General features: G+C 42.1%; 1 protein-coding gene across 1 annotated transcript in view; it reads right to left on the bottom strand.

Moving 5' to 3' along the window:
• CTNNBL1 (catenin beta like 1) overlaps positions 1–16,838 on the bottom strand; it is a 169,071-nt gene that overhangs the window by 99,546 nt on the left and 52,687 nt on the right. The window contains exons 5-7 of the mRNA XM_065892012.1: positions 16,327–16,424; positions 8,448–8,541; positions 5,857–5,948 (exon numbers count right to left, since the gene is read on the bottom strand). Coding sequence (XP_065748084.1) covers positions 5,857–5,948; positions 8,448–8,541; positions 16,327–16,424 — 284 coding nt within the window. The remainder of the gene's footprint in view (positions 1–5,856; positions 5,949–8,447; positions 8,542–16,326; positions 16,425–16,838) is intronic.

Here is a 16,838-nt window from a genome sequence, read left to right as displayed (position 1 = left end):
CCCTCCCTCCCACCCTCCCTATCCCACCCCTCTAGGTGGTCACAAAGCACTGAGCTAATCTCCCTGTGCTCCGTGGCTGCTTCCCACTAGCTAGCTATTTTACGTTTGGTAGTGTATATATGTCCATGCCACTCTCTCACTTTGTCTCAGCTTACCCTTCCCCCTCCCCACATCCTCAAGTCCATTCTCTAGTAGGTCTGCATCTTTATTCCCATCTTGCCCCTAGGTTCTTCTGACCATTTTCTTTTTTTTTTTAGACTCCATGTATATGTGTTAGCATACAGTATTTGTTTTTCTCTTTCTGACTTACTTCACTCTGCATGACAGTCTCTAGGTCCATCCACCTCACTACAAATAACTCAGTTTCATTCCTTTTTATGGCTGAGTAATATTCCATTGTATATATGTGCGATGTCTTCTTTATCCATTCATCTGTTGATGGACACTTAGGTTGCTTCTATGTCCTGGCTATTGTAAATAGAGCTGCAATGAACATTTTGGTACATGTCTCTTTTTGAATTATGTACATTTCTTTTGATGACATCTTTTCTTTGTGAAGTTGGGTTTGAGTGGTTGCTGTGATAAAAGAACTATGTGAAAATCAGTGTGGAACAGGAATGAAGATGGTTGTGTTCAATCTGATTCCAAGGTTTTAGAAGTTGTGTAGTACAACTACACAAGAGGCACACACATCTACTGGTAAGTAATTGTGGTATTTAAGAATGAAATAAAAAATATATTTTATTTTAATTCATGCATATTATTTTTTTGAACGGCTACTGAAGTCTTAGGACATAAATATGTATTAAATTTGTTTGGACCTAACTACTTTAAATGGGACTGGTAGGTCCTCTTTGGCATAGAACCCTGTAAAAACAAAATTACTGAGATACTGATGGCACCATAAATTAAGAATGGTCATCTATGACCGAAGTAACATTTCCTGGTCTCAAGTTTCTTTATCTGTAAAATGGAAACAATAAAATAACATCTTCTTTGGAGAGTTACTCTGAGAATTAAATAATATGGAAGTACCTAATACATAATAGTTGCTATAAGTTTTTCTGATAATTGGGATCAGAAATATCCAGGTTAGAATCTCAGCTCTAACAGTTACCAGCTATGTGATCTTGGCCAAACTACTCTGCCTCTCTAACCTGACTGATATCTCTTACGTTGAGTGAAACTGGGCTAGATGGGAAAGCAGGAGACTAATCTTTCATGCCTAGCCAAAAACAAAAGTCACCATGGAAGTTTTATTTCTGTTTAAATCTCAGCCAGAGATGACAGCCTCCAAGCCTGCAAAATACCAAACTGCCAAATTACAAGGACATTTAGTCAAAATCAGGAGGAAGGAGAATTTATGTAGCAGGTATAGCCTCTTGGATTTTGCAAAGCTAGTCAACAGGAGTTGGAGCTTTAGGGGCTCTCTTCTATCCAGGAGCCTGATGATCCTAAATCTTTCAGCTGTCAGAGTAATTACAGAGTCAAGCATAGGTTTGTACGCAGCATGTACTGGCCTTGAATAAAATTAAACTTCACCTTTTTTGGAGCTGCTGTTTTTTTGGAAAGTACAAGACATTTATGCTACCACCCACAGCCAGAAGCTGCAGATTATTTCTGCGGCTCACCTCCGGTACGTGGAACACATGGGGCAGGTTCAGACACAGCTACAGCCCTGGACAATAGTCAAAGCAGATTGTGCCCTACAAAAATCCCATCTCCTGGTCATAAGAGGCTAAGGACTTAGCATCAACCAGTTGTACACGTAGTATAACATAGCCAATTCTCAATTCATTAGCTCAAGCGCCAAACACTGCAACTGTTTTTGAAGCAATGATTTAACTGGGAAACAAAAAGAATCTCAATTTTGTTTCCTTGAAAAAGAAAAAAGTTCTGGTGTTATTTTCAATAGTACACAATACGCTAATAAGTTTGTATTCCCCATTAAAAAGTGAACTATGGCGCAGTGTCTCTCATACTACTGTTATCTGCTTACCTGTTAAACCATTTAATGTAATCCTCCGCAATGGGTTTTATCCTTATTAGCAGCACAAATGAGTGAGGTTTCATTTAGTGAATGAAGAAATCCATGAATATCTCTGTATACTGCTAGGCTACCAGTACATAAAGGAGACTCACCAATGTGCCACTCACTTAGTTACTCAAGGACTACTGAATAAACAGGGGATGATCAGTTAAATAGCAGGGTTTTATCAAGCAATGTAAACATAAGTACTCTAGGATGAGGGTTCTCAGACTTCAGCATGCATCAGAATCACCTGGAAGGCTTGTTAAAACACAGATTGCTGGCTCCACCCCAAGCTGGGCAGATTTAATGAGTCTGGGGTGGGTTCAAGAATTTGCATTTCCAACAAGTTGCCAGGTAATTTTGATGCTCCCCATTGGGAACCACACCCCGAGAACAATCCGGAGGAGATACACATATGATGGAGTCCCAGTCCTTGCTCTTAAGGAGTTTAAGGACATTGGGAGAAAGACAAGGAGCACACATAAAAAGAGGAAAGTCTGCCAGGTGATGAAGAAAAGATGCTCCATGAGGGTAAGGGTCACACAGCTATAGGCATATGTTACAACCCAGATCTGCTAACTCCCAGAAGAGAACCAGTAGAAAAAAATAAAATGATTGATATTCAGGAAAGAAAGAGGGCAATATGGGCTGGGGGCCAAGTAGTGCTATGGAAAGGGTGCATGAAGAAAGTCTGGAGGCTTGGGTTTTAATTCTAGCTCTATCTCTAACTAGCTGCATGAATTTGGGCAAGGCACTTAATCTCTACAGGTCTTGATTTTTAATTTTTTATCTGCAACAGAACTTATAAAATTCCTTTCAGTTCAAAAAATGATGGAGGCAATGTGGAAGAGTAGGGATTTAAGTTGGTTAATGAAGGTGGTGTATAATTTAGAATTACATAGGCAGGAGTCATTCCTGGGGATGAAGGTGGTGTATCATTTAGAATTACATAGGCAGGAGTCATTCCTGGGGGATGGGGGGAACATGAACAAAGACAGACACAGAGGTCAACACTGTTGACCCTTGTTGACCTTTGCAAAGGGGGTAGGTACAAGAGATGTCTGAACAGTAATAAGGCCAGTGTTTCAAAACTGAGAAATGAAAGGAAAAAGGAGAGAAAAGAAAGATCAGGCCGCGTTAAAGGGCCTTGAAAAGTAGGCAGAGATGGTGGGATCTGACGCAGAGGGCAGTAGCATCACTCTAGGAAGGTTCTTGAATAGGGAACGGCATAATGAAAATGGAGTCTTAAATTAGTTTGGGAGCAGTGCGGAACAAAAATGCTCACATTTCTAGAGACCAGTGGATCTTAGTGAGGGTTGTACATTTATAATCACACGTGGAACTTCTCTAAAATACACCGAAGACAGAGGCTTGAGACAGTAAGTCTGGGAATCTGTATTTTTAAAAGTTCTGCTGGTGAAAGTAAGGATCTGGGTCCAGCACTCATTCTGATTCACCATGATATTTATGAGGGTGAAGATTACAATAAGCACTTTCCTAGGTTATGAGAAATAAGAGCAAGGCATTGGTTTTAAAGACATGCCTTCTTACTGGCCGCGCCCTTAAGCAGAACCTTCTGTCATTAATGTTCTGAGCAGCACAGGATTTTTCTAAGGGTACTTGCTCACCAGTAAAATAACCAAACAGCATTTTAATGTTTAGATACCCCAAAGCCTTGAAAAACTGTTTCAGAGACAGCAACACGGCTATTTATGCCTTGAGGATTGCATAAACACTATGCCTAAAAGGCAAGAGTCAAAAGCTTGCAAGACTACCAAACGGACCTCTTTATTACTCTCATAAGGGTAATGGTATCCAAGCCAAACACCCAAAGGTCTCGATTTCCCTTCCTGTTACTAATCCAAAAAAAGACTGGCAAGTTTAAACACCTTTCAAAAGGCAGAAGAGGCCTTACATTCTGGTTTAATGAAGAATCCTTGATTCAGTATCAAGTCTCAAGTAACTGGGAAAAATTGGTCCTGATTTCAAAAAGATAAAAACTACTGGATTATTTTGTATATTTTAAGGTTAAGGCCCCAACCTATGGCCACCCCATCAACAATTCAGGTCTCTGCCATCTATCCTACCCCCTTAACTACGTGTTTTACTTTCCTCTCCCCTACTCCTCACCCCCAAAATGTCTCAAGGCTTTGGAGAATAAAGATTTGTTGAATAATGAGGAAAGAAGAAACCGAGGGAGATGTGAAGGTAATTACATGCGGAAACCAAAGGACATCAAAACTCATGAGAGGAGGTTGGAAGGAAGCTGCAACCTTCCTTGAGAAAAGGAAGCTGCAAAAATGACAATGAATGAATTAACCAGACCTGATTTTTCCTGAAAGGAAAGGCGAGGGCGAGGGTGTGTGTGTGGGTAGGAAGTTGCAGTCTACCGAACTATGCCTTAAGTTTATCCTCTGCCAGCAAATGTGCCCATACCCACTGATGACAATGTACAGCAGGCTAGCTGAATATCCTCAAGTCATGTTATGTAAGTCTATGTTACAGATTTAATGGGAACAAAGGATTAAATAAGAAGGATTGGGGAAGACCTAGACTGTCAGAGAGGGAGGGAACCATGGGGGCCTATGATATCTTAGGCAGAATCTTCTTCCTTAGCCCTACCAAGACAGTGCGGGACAAATCGGACCTGATGCACCTCAGACTTTCTGCATCTCTACGACACTCTGAAGCACAGCAAGGCCAGGACTACTTAAAGAATCATACCAGCTACAAACACGTCTTCCTCTTTCTCACTGAAAAGTTGGGAACCCTTGCTTGCCGAGATTATTTCAGTAGCACATAGGCAGTTCCAAACTGCCTTCCATCATACCTTTGGTTAACACTATCCTGAGAGAAGCTCTTACCTCTCCCTTTCCTCATTTACTCTCTGTGACAGCACTAAATGTTAAAAAGATGGTCAAAAGGACTATGCTAGGAAGGAAAGAGAATGAATAATCCAACAGAAATATGAACAAAGGATATAAATAGGAAGCTAAAAGAGATGAATACAAATGGCTAATAAAAAACTGAAAGCCAATACACTGTCTTCGATTTTAAAATTCCAAATTAAAATGAAATACCCATTTTCACTTATCAGTTTGACAAAATTTTAAGTTTGGTAACACCCAATGTAGGTAAGGGAAACAGACCCTCTCAACTCTTAGATTTTGCAATATCTACCAAAAATGTTAATGTGCATACCCTTTGACCTATCAATTCTATTTCTAGGAACTTATCCTACAAATAAACTAACACTAGCGTTCAAGGAAAAAAAAATGTGCATGTGTACATGGGGATATTCACTGCAGCATTGTTTTAACAGTGAAAAACTATTATAAACAGGAGAATGGTTAAACTGACTTTAGTACAACCGTAAAATGGAATACTAGGCAGCCATTAGTTCAGCGAAAAGATCAGCTTGCAAAAGAAAATAATATATCATTCTATTTGTGAAACACACACAAACACACTCACATACTCCTATTTACACAGAAAATTTCTGGAAGGATAGATAAAATATTGTTAACAGAGGCTGTCTCTGAGAAGTGGAACTAGAAGGAATCAGCAGAGGAGAACTTTTCAGTATAAACCTTCTGTACCACATGAATTTGTGTTGACAACATGTTTATATTATTTTCAGGGGCATTAAAGGGTACTTTTAAAACAAACAAAAGAAGAGAAGCAAAGAAAGAGGCAAGAGTTGCCAAAAGATTCCCAAACTAGATCACATAACCTAGGAATAACAATCTGTGCCGATGACCCAGCATGAGCTGTGCCCAGAGCAAAGAGAGGTTAGAGCTACAGTCCCACAAAGCCAAACTTACCTTCAGCCTCTTCAGCAGCCACTGCAGAAGACCCTGCTGGGCAGCCTCTGTGCACATCTCAGGCCGGAACTCAGCCATGTTCTCCACAATAGCTGAAGGGAGACAGACACCAGTAATTTGGGAGGGCAACTTTGTTTCCATCTTCAACAAGCTTGCTTCCCATGACAGACATTTTATTCCTCTTTCCACTTCCCTGTATTCCTCCCAGCCAGATGCTGTGCTGTCATTTTCAGATTAACCAGGGAGATGCTATGGTGTTTTTTTTTCTCTTCAAGTTATGTTACAAGTAAAACTCATAACTGAATGTGATGGAATTCAATAAAGGAATAGTGAAAGATTTTCTGTGTTAACAGGGAACAACACTACAGCAGTGTGAATATCTGCCTAAGAAGGCCCTCTTAATCTCACTGTACTAGAGTCCCTGAGACCTGTGACTAAAGAAACAGGGGGCTAGGCAGAAGCCTTAAGGAAAAATCAGGGGATGAATTCAGAGCCTCTTCCTCTCCTGATTCATCCATTTTCAGATCTCTTTCTCTGGATACTGCAAGGGACGCAAGCATGATCTTAACTGAACAAAATAATGTGCACAGAGGGGAAAGACCATGCTGGCAGAGGTAACCGTCAGGTACTCAGAAGCAAACATAACTGGTCCTGCTATCTCCTACAACAACCAAATTACTGTTTAAGGGAAACCTTTTAAATGAGGAGGCAAAAGAAAGTGATTGTATGATTATCATGCTAAAAAAAGGACATTAAAAAAAACCCACCCAAACCCGTAGTCTCATTCTATTGCATCCAGTGCTTTCCTTCCTTCAGGGCTCCATCCGCTCCCCATCCCAGGATATGTTATCATCTATCATAAAGCAGATCAGAGTTCTGTGCTCTTTAAGCACAACGCCCAGCGGGTCTAAGTCTTGAAGAGAAAGGGCTGAAGAAAGCACTACACCTCCTATCTGCTTCCTCACTCATGCCAGCCTCACCAATGGCAAGTTAAAGAATGACCAGGCAGCCCCTCAGGGAGTGGATACAAAGCTGTGGGAGCAGAGTAGCAACGAGACCCCTGAGAGATGAAGATCATTTTAATAGCTTAATTACTTTCTCACATTTTCTAAGAAATCAGCTCATTCATTTTAATCTCCAATGCCTTTATCTTATTCTGCTTACACTTTAGGTGGCTTTCTATTGTCCACCAGGATAAAATCCAAACATCCTGCCAGGGTTTAGAAGGTCTTCCATAATCTGGACAAACTTACTCCTCCGGTCCCATCTCCCACCACACCTACCTCACACTGCCACAGTACATTTCTAGTCTTCCCCCAAAGTCCTTGCCCATTCATGGCTTTACAAATGATACTGCCCTGCCCGTCTCACATTTCTCCGTCAAAATGCCCCTGTCAGGACTTCCCTGGTGGCGCAGTGGTTAAGAATCCTCCTGCCAATGCAAGGGACACGGGTTTGATCCTTGGTCTGGGAAGATCCCACATGTTGCGGAGCAACTAAGCCCGTGCGCCACAACTACTGAGCCTGTGCGCCTAGAGCCTGTGCTCCACAAGAGAAGCCACCGCAATGAGAAGCCTGCGCATCGCAACAAAGAGTATCGCCCGCTCGGCGCAACTAGAGAAAGCCCGCACACAGCAATGAAGATCCAAAGCAGCCAAAAATAAATAAATAAATGAATAATCTTTTAAAAATGCACCTGTCTTCATATTCAGCCCTAATCAGCTACCTGCTCCTACCCAGCAACTTGGAGACCCTTCCTCTTCACTTCCATAGTGCTCCCCACCATTATACCATTTGTCACCCTGTATTACCTTTCCTTTCTGTTCAAGACTTTCCCATCACTCTGCCTCTTAAGAAGAACTGTGCCTAATTCATCTTTAATTTACCCCGTGCCTAGAACAGTGCCTGACAAACATCGGATGGTTCATAAGGGAAAGAGGGATGAATCTCCTGAGCTGTTGGTAAGGGACCAAGTTGAAAGTAGACAGATCTTCATAGACTGCCAGGCCAGTGCTTTTTCCATTACATCAGGCCCTTTTTATTATGTCTAAAAGAATGTACATACCTTAATTTAAAAATACTGTATTAGTATATAATGCTAACTATCATCTGACAATGCAGAGTTGCCATAAACTTTCAATTTGTAAAAATGTAATATCTGCAAAGCACGATAAAGTGCAATAAAATGAGGTATGCCTGTATACAGCTGTTCAAAAGTTTGTAGTTCCACTGAAGGGAAATGTGAAGAAGAACCAACAGAAGGGGATTCAAAAATGGTAAAATATACACTTTCCAAAGCAAAAAAAAAAAAGAATTCATCCTGCATAGACTTCATCCTAACTTTTGGAGGCAAAGGCAAAGGCCTGCTCAAAGAAGCCAGCAGTTTTTGTCCAGGAATGATTCTGCTTTTATTACCGCAAGCCAAAGCAAAGCAGCAGTTATATGAAATCTACACAAGGGTCTTCATTTGGGAGCAGAAAAAAGGAAAACCCTCCTGCTGTTGACTCTATAATGAAGGAGGAAGGAAATGAGTACCAAACCCCAAAACAAACAGAAAGAAACTCAGAAGATGCTGGCACCCTTCCCCTTACCGAGAGTGTTGTGGACGCCATCTGCCTCTTCTTTCACAGACTCATCCAGACGCTCCAGATTCTGCACAAGCAGTGCCACCACTTGCCCGTCCACCTTCAGCAACAGGGGAGCAAAAGGAGAATGGGATACATGTCACAGTCTCCAAAATGTTGTCATTCCCATACTCCTCTACTGAATGAACAAAGTAAACAACCTGCCACTTATGGTTTACAGTATGCTCTCCCATCCCAATACCTCTTTTGAGGCTTGAAGTGACCCTGAGGCAAAGGGGCAGGCATCACTAGCCCTAACTTTAGATTGAAGCTTAAGGGAACAAGGTAAAATTCAAGGTTACATATTTAACTGAGTGACATACTAGCACTTGAACCTAGGCCTCTGAAATCAAGTCCTGTGCTCTTTCTACTTCTATGCGGTATTTAAACACCTTACAAAAATGCCATCTTAAGTCAAGTCACAAGTTCATTCAAGTCAAAAGCACATTTCTAGACCACAGCACCAAGAGATATTCAGTTGGGAAGTTTACTTGCCATATTTACACTAACATCAAAATTTAGGGTTAAACTCAAAACATTCCTAAGTTTCTACATCAAGCTTTTATGAAACTATTACTTTCGAAGAACTTCTGACTCCTTCTCAAAAAGAATATTAACAGAATAAAATACCTTATGTTTGTATTACACATGATGCATAAGAAAGCAATTACATTTCTCTTATTGAATTTGATTCACATAACACTTATAGGAAAATTTTAGTAGTCACATCATATACATGATATTCAAGAGATCAGTGACTTAGCCAAGACCAAACAGCTACTAAGCAGTGGCAGCAGAAGCAAAAACCAAGCTTCCTTCTCAGGTGAAATAATGTTTACACTGCTTCCCACTACCTTCTGGCACAATGTGTGCCCTTACAGAGACTGCCTTGGGGAACCCTGAGGCACACCAAGGAAGATAACTAAGGAAACACCTAATAATCAAGAAGTGATTATCTATCTGGTAATACATTTCTAAGTCATAGACAATAAGCAAACCTATACTGGAAGATAAGATCTGCTGCATACCCATGGTATATCCTCTCTCTCATCACCTCAGTTTCTTCACTTAGGAAATGGGAAAAAGTTGTAAAGATTAAATGAAATTATATGGCATACTTTACCCTGGGTCTGGTTCAAAAATTAAGCAGAGTTTGAATCTAGCCCTTTACTTCTTCTGATACCTGATTATGCACTGTTCATATCTCCCACGGGCTAAGAAAAACTCAAATTCTTTGAAGGCAGGCACTGCACCATCATTTATCTTGGTACACTCCTCAAAGTCAAGTGCAATACTATACATTCAGTAATTTTGCTAAATTTAAATAAACTGACAAAACACTCGACTTTGTGTACTGTAGTCATATTTTTGTCTTTTGTTTTTTTCTTTTTGTGGTACGCGGGCCTCTCACTGCTGTGGCCTCTCCCGTTGCGGAGCACAGGCTCCGGATGCGCAGGCTCAGCGGCCATGGCTCACGGGCCCAGCCACTCCGCGGCATGTAGGATCCTCCCGGACCGGGGCACGAACCTGTGTCCCCTGCATTGGCAGGTGGACTCTCAACCACTGCGCCACCAGGGAAGCCCTGTAGTCATATTTTTATATACATTGCTCCATTTGCTCTCATGTAATCATCACAACTTTTACAGGTGAGAAAAACAAAGGTCCAGAGAGGTTAATTAGCCTGGTCAAAGTCACAAAGCTTGTGGCAGAAGTGACCAACTCCGAGACTATTTTTTCCCATCATATCCTGTCACTTCAATGAGGGGAAAAGAAAGGAGAGGAAAGAAAGGAGAGAGAAGGAAATGATCTCATTCAAATGATGCCTCCTGAACACTTGTGTATAAGGCACTCTATGGACAATTCAAACTGAGCCTGAGGATGGAACAATGGCAAGAGGGACAGATCTTCAAAGAAGATCTTTACTCTTTCTGGGTGAGACTTAAGGGAAGCATCTGGATGGGGGAAAAGCTGAAGTTGTTGACTAATTTGGGATACCTGAATCACGAATGAAGCAGATTCTTCTAGGCTCTCCTTTATGCCCTGGTGTGAGAAGCAATGAAAGACACTAGTTGCAGATTGGAGGGGATACTGATGCCAGAATTGAGAACTCCTGTAAATACAAGAAAGAGCTGTTTCCCTCTCGTATCAAGGAGATATACAGTCTTGCTCTCAAATCTCACAGCCAGAAAAAGCTTCACCGAAGAAATCCACTGCAATATTTTCCTTAATTAATTGGACAATTTGCGTATGTGAGAGAAAACAGGAAAACATCTGGGGGAAAAACATGAACCATATCACAGTTTGTTTTTCCCTACATCACCCTGACTGACTTATAATCTCTCTGAATCCTAAAGCAGCGGACACTGCAACTCCGTTGGGTATCACACTGCTTGTCGGTTCTGCAAACTGCCTCACAGGTTTCAACTGCTTATTGATGCTTTATGTGCATTATCCCCCCATCCGCTTTCCTTGATTCCTAGTTATGTTACCCATGGTCTGCTGTCTGGCGAGTGGTGGGGACAGTGGCAGTAAGCAACACATTCAAATCCCAGAACTGAATGGTTATTGGTAATGGGTGTCTGGCTGGAGGAAATCTTTTTTTCTTGCTACAAAAATCTAACTTCTAACAGACAGCCTTTTTAAGCTTGCAAAGTGTGAAACTTTATGTTTAGCTGGGTTAAATGCAATTTTATCTGAATGCAGGAGGGTCAAAGCAGTCAAAATACATTTAGCTGAGAAAACCCTCAGGAAAACATTTGTATTGTGCATAGCTCCAGATATCATCTAGTAAGAAGCACAAATTAGCTTTCTGTCCCTCCAAACTCTTGGGTCTACCACCTTCCTGCCTGTTTTGGACCTGTGACTAACTCTGAAACTAAAACCAAATCCTGCATAGGGATTAAAGCATCAGCTAGAGTAACCCTGGCCTTGGAAATCATGACTGTCTTAAGTCTGATGTTTTCTGATAAGTCATTGGCTTTTTCCACTTGTTACCAGGTCTCCCAAACAATACTCCACCGGGTCCTACTGAGACAGGGTTCAAGGGCATGATCAGTCATATTTTTCCATTTGACCAGAGAGAGTAGATACAAGAGAAGATGAGGAAATAAAAAAGGGATAGAAGAGGGGAGATGAGAGCATTTGAAGGATTCCTTTTCTATCTTGCACAATCTGCCAACAAGGTTTCTCAAGAGTTTGACTGGAGCTTTTCTACCTACTATGAGTTCTGGAAATTTCATATTTAAAAAACAATAATAAACCCTCCCCCTGCCCTACACACACACCCACTGAATCTTGACCAAGCAATAAGTTTTGAAAATACACATAGTAATATGGCCATAATGTAACTTAGGCCTGCTGCAACCTAATATATTCTAGCTTCCACTCTTGCCCCTCCAATCCATTATCGACACAGCTCCCAAGAGTGGTCTTTCTAAAATGTTAGGTCAGACTATGTTACTACTCCCCTGAACACTGGCAATCCCACCCGAACTTACTACAAGGCCTACAAAGCCCAGTGTGGTCTGGCCCTGACGGTGCTCTCTCCCTTCACCCCAGCTGTGCTCCAACAATACCGGCCTTTTTTTGTTCCTTGAATATATCAAACTCATTCCTTGCCCTTGGTCATTCTGAATGGCTGGCTTCTTCTCATCACCCAGAACTCAGGCCTTTCCTGACTATCTAATTTGATGTGACTCTCCAGTTGCTCTACAGGACATCATTCTATGTTAATTCTCTATGTAACAAGGAGTCATTACCTGTTTTCTCGTTTACTTATTTACTGTTTCTCCCGACACTAGAATACGAGCTCCACAAAAACAGACTTTGTCAGTCTTGCTCACTGCTACATAAGCAATTCTTAGAACCCAGAACACACTAAGCATTCAGTAAACAGTCAGTGAAATGAATGACCAAATGAATTCTGCTTGAGAACAAATACAGATGAAGGTGAGGACGTGAATAGAAATGGGAAGGGATAAAAGTGGTAGCATCCTGAAACTTACGTAAGTACCCTTAGAACAACCAAAAACCTGCCAACTTCAGCCTCATCTGAGCAGCACAAATGCATTGCCACCAGCTCAAGCTTCAAATTTTACGTAGGGTTAATTGAGGGCAAGAATGGGTATAGGGCAATCTCCTGGCTCTCCACATCAAAGCCACATTGTGAAACTATAGTAAGTGGTGGCTCCCAGCCACATTTCCACCTCCTCTGGCTGTGACCCCTCCAAGCACCCTCACATTGAAGCCTCCCTACAGGGGCCATGGCGAATACCTACAGCTCTGCCGCCCCTCCTGGTTCTTCCCCATCAGAAGGGATGGCTCTCTCCTCCTCATTTCCAAAGAAGCTTGCATCTCTCACAGTCATTCTTAATGCTCTGCCTTGTATTATCATTACTTATTTCATCCTCTTTTTTTTTTATTAAACTAAACATCTATCCCCCCATGTCTCATTTAGGTCCACACCCTTCAGATGTTTTTGGGTATTTGTTCAAAATGTTTTTTGAACATTTGCTGAAATGAAAAAAAATGTTTGTTGAAGTCAACAAACATTCACAAACATTTCACTGTGTGGCATGTGATATACATCATTTTAACTTGACATTTACTAAGTACTTAATATGTCCCAGACATTTATACCTTTATTAAGACAATGGCTAACATTTATTGGGTGTTTACTCTGTGCCAGACACTGTTCTAAAGATCTACTAAGTATCTCATTTATTCCTCACTTCAGCTCTATGCAATAGGCACTACTGTTATCCCCATTTTACAGAAGAATGAACTGAGTGCAGAGAGGATAGGTAACTTTCTCAAGGTCACACAGATGGTAAGTGACAAAGCCACCACTTTGGCCACTCCCCTGATCGGGATCACATCTCAGGGAAGACAAACTTAAAAACAGTGCCAGGATATACACAGTGGTAGGGGGACACAAATTCTGCTGAAGTGATGAGTCTGAAAAAGACTCAGGAGAGATAAGGTTAAAGTGAGGCTTTAAAGAATGAGTAGTATTCCAGATAGCCCAGGGGAAGCAAGCCTTGCCAAGCTGAAGGCAGATGTGAGCAAAGGCATGGGTTTGCCAAGCGCATGGCAAATTTTGGGACTAGTGAGTAGGGAAATGACTGTAATCTAATCATGACTCTCAAGGAGTCCAATGTCCTCTTAAGAGAGGCATGCCAGAGGACTGCCATCAAAGCAAATACCCTGTGTTCCCGCTCTTCAGAAAAGAGTGTATTTTCCAGGCTACCAAATCAACTTGTTACAAAGCACAAATATTTGCCTTTTGCATAAGTAATAGCAGTGGATATAAACCAAACCTCAAACCCCAAAGATCCCTGAGAATACCAGGACAGCACTCTCTCCCCACAAATGTGCTATTCTATTGCTTAGGACCTCCAAATGAGAAAATGACCAAGGCAATAACTGCAAACTGAACATCACAATAAATTCTACTACATGTTCTCTAGCCTCTGCTCATTCAATTCCAGGCCTCCAATATTGGCCCCAAATTAAAACTACGAAGACAAGTCAACCCTTGTAATATGAGAATACTTATCAAACTTCTTCCTGAACGCAGCACAAGGGTAGAAAAAAAACAGATGAAGACCACCTGCCAGTTCCGCTCTCTGATATTTACTGATGGCTCCTGACTGGCGGCAGATAAGCAAATAATATATGGGAGTCTAGAAATGTTCAATCGTTTGTGATTCACACCAGCCCCACCAGTATAAAGCTGTAAGAGTCAAAATCTTAAAATAATATAATAAGAAAGAAACTAAACAAAACAAACAGAAGACCCTGTATAGCAGCTACCTAATGGCTCCCCAGACTGAGGATGAACTGTCTCTTCCCAAACAAACAATAAAATCTGCAAGATCCAGCTTTCATTGGTGGGCTTGGCAACACAGAAAACACAAAGGGGGCTTTTGTGTGAATTGCTGTTTCTGGGTACGTTTTACAGGCAGCAGACCAGCTAGCTGTTCCTCTCTTGTTTCCTCTATTCACACAGGCAAAGGATGATAATTAAAATCAGCCCAGAGTCCAGGCAGGAAGGCTCACTCAGGACCACTGTAATTAACCTCTGAAAGGTAAGACTACACAAATGACACTGTGGGGACATGCAGAAGGGGCAAGCATCTTCCTTCAGATGCCCCTCCAAACAAAAGGACACCCCGACATCACCCTTTTCTGTCTGCACAGTGGTTCAAAGGAAAAATAAAGGTCCTGAATTCTACAAAAGTGGCAGTTTGCTCTAGGAAGGAGCTTGAAAGAAAAACGGCCATAGAAATTTTCATCATACTCAGTCACAAATGGCCCTGCGGGACTCCAGCCTCGCTCTCTGTAAGAGACAGTCCTTCATATCCAGTGGGTTCACAGCCCCTTCATTCACACCAAGTGGTAGCTGTGAGCAAGGCACATGGGAAATTTCTCGTGTCAAGAACCTCAAGACAGAAAGGGTGAGGAGGTGATGGGGAGTGTAGCAGTGGGGTCTCAGAATCATTTGGGGTCCTTGTCCCAGCCATTCTGATTCAGCAGGTCTTGGATGGGGCCAGAAAGCAGCCTAACAAGCACCCCAGGTGCTTCTAATACAAGTGGCTACATGGACCTTTGATAAACTCTGCAAACTGCATCAAAACCAGTACTTATTAACATTCTTAACCAGAGAGAAAAGACCAGACAGCAGAAGACAACAGAAAGAATGGAAAATCAACAGAAACTTGAGGGAGATAGCTTGGTGGGTGGACAGAGCTCCACAGGCAGTATCAGGGTAAGAGGCTGGAGCAGAGTCGCTCCTGCCACTGGCCAGCTGTGGGGCCCTGGGGCCCTCTCCCATGCCCGGTAGGAGGGAAACTGGTGCTGTGGGACAGGACTGCAGTGGGGATCCCAACATGCAGAAGCTCATCTTTGCTGTTACAGGGACTGGCTGACAGTGATGCAGTGGAAGGCTTCACTTCTGCACCTGGGCTTCCTCAAGGGTAGGGTGAGTTGAAGAGATTACATCACTTCACCTCACATATAAATTCTTTGGATTGGCTGCTTCCTGGAATAATACCTGAAGAAGATTCTGAGACCTTGCCTAGGCTCCACAAAAAGGAACACAGAAATCAGCTGACCCTGTCTTCTGCAGTCAGTGGCTGCTACTTGGACCTGGATGAGCTAGAAGGTTTGTTCTTGTTTTTAAACATTCTCCGATTCCCTATCCATACAACAAATAATAATGACACCTGTCTTTACTAGCGCTTGGGATTATAAAGCCCAGAGGAGAAAAGAAACTCTTTTCTGCAAAAACTCTTTGTAAAAAGGTCAGAAGCAACACAGTGAGGGCAGGTGTGCAGGAATGTGGAATCAAAGAGAACACAGGTTCAAATCCCAGCCGTGTGACCACGGGCAGGTTGTTTTGCCTCTCTAAGCCTCAGCTTCATGGCTATAAATGGGAATTATAGCAGTAATACCCTTCTGAGAGGTTACAGTGAGGATTAAATAAAGTGTAAAAAACAAGAAAACGCCTGCCTACAGCACATATTTAATAAATACTAGGACTCTACAACCCCTGCCCTAACACAGTTCCAAAGAATAAAGTACCCCACATGTTGCACTTCACTTTCTTACTCTCCTCATTCAGTCCCGCCTTGCCACTCACGGGCCCAGCCGCTCCACGGCATGTGGGATCTTCCTGCTCCGGGGCACGAACCCATGTCCCCTGCATCGGCAGGCGGACTCTCAACCACTGCCTTGCCACAGAGCTCTTCCTGACACCCAGCCAGCGCCACTCACAGAGACAATGGTGGGGAGGATGCCAACACCGCACACACACCTGCAAAACCCAGAGGGACACGTAACTTACCAGAGCGTCAATGAGTACTTCTGCTCCTTCTTCACTCTCATGGAGGGTGTCTATGTCTGTTAATTCCTGAAGCAAATCAACCACAGCTATGGACACATGTGAAAAACGTTAAGGGTAACACATACATATGAAAACCCAACTGACATTTTATTAAAATATTTGGTTCCCTTCCATTTCCTGGTCAATCGCTTCATCACCATTTACCTTTGATACACTCTAGTTTTATTAACATCTCTTCAACGAGGTTTTACTCACAGTGGGTGTTCAATAAATGTTGGTAACTGCTTCACTTAGTTCCTTTCCTTATGCTGCCTTCCTGGCAACTTATTCCATAGGTTCAGTGCATTTTCATAGATTTCAAAACTTCAAATAGATCACTTGGGAGGTCACTTTTCCAGTGAGAAAAAGGTCAACACCCTTAACCTTACCTCATAATTTAAATTCTTGGAACTCAGTATAATCTTAACTATCGTCCACCTTCAAAGACAGTAATGATTTCTTCTGAGATAAGA

Source organism: Phocoena phocoena, chromosome 15 (genome assembly GCF_963924675.1).
Source record: "Phocoena phocoena chromosome 15, mPhoPho1.1, whole genome shotgun sequence".
Lineage (NCBI taxonomy): Eukaryota > Metazoa > Chordata > Mammalia > Artiodactyla > Phocoenidae > Phocoena > Phocoena phocoena.
This window is presented reverse-complemented; position numbering and strand designations above follow the sequence as displayed.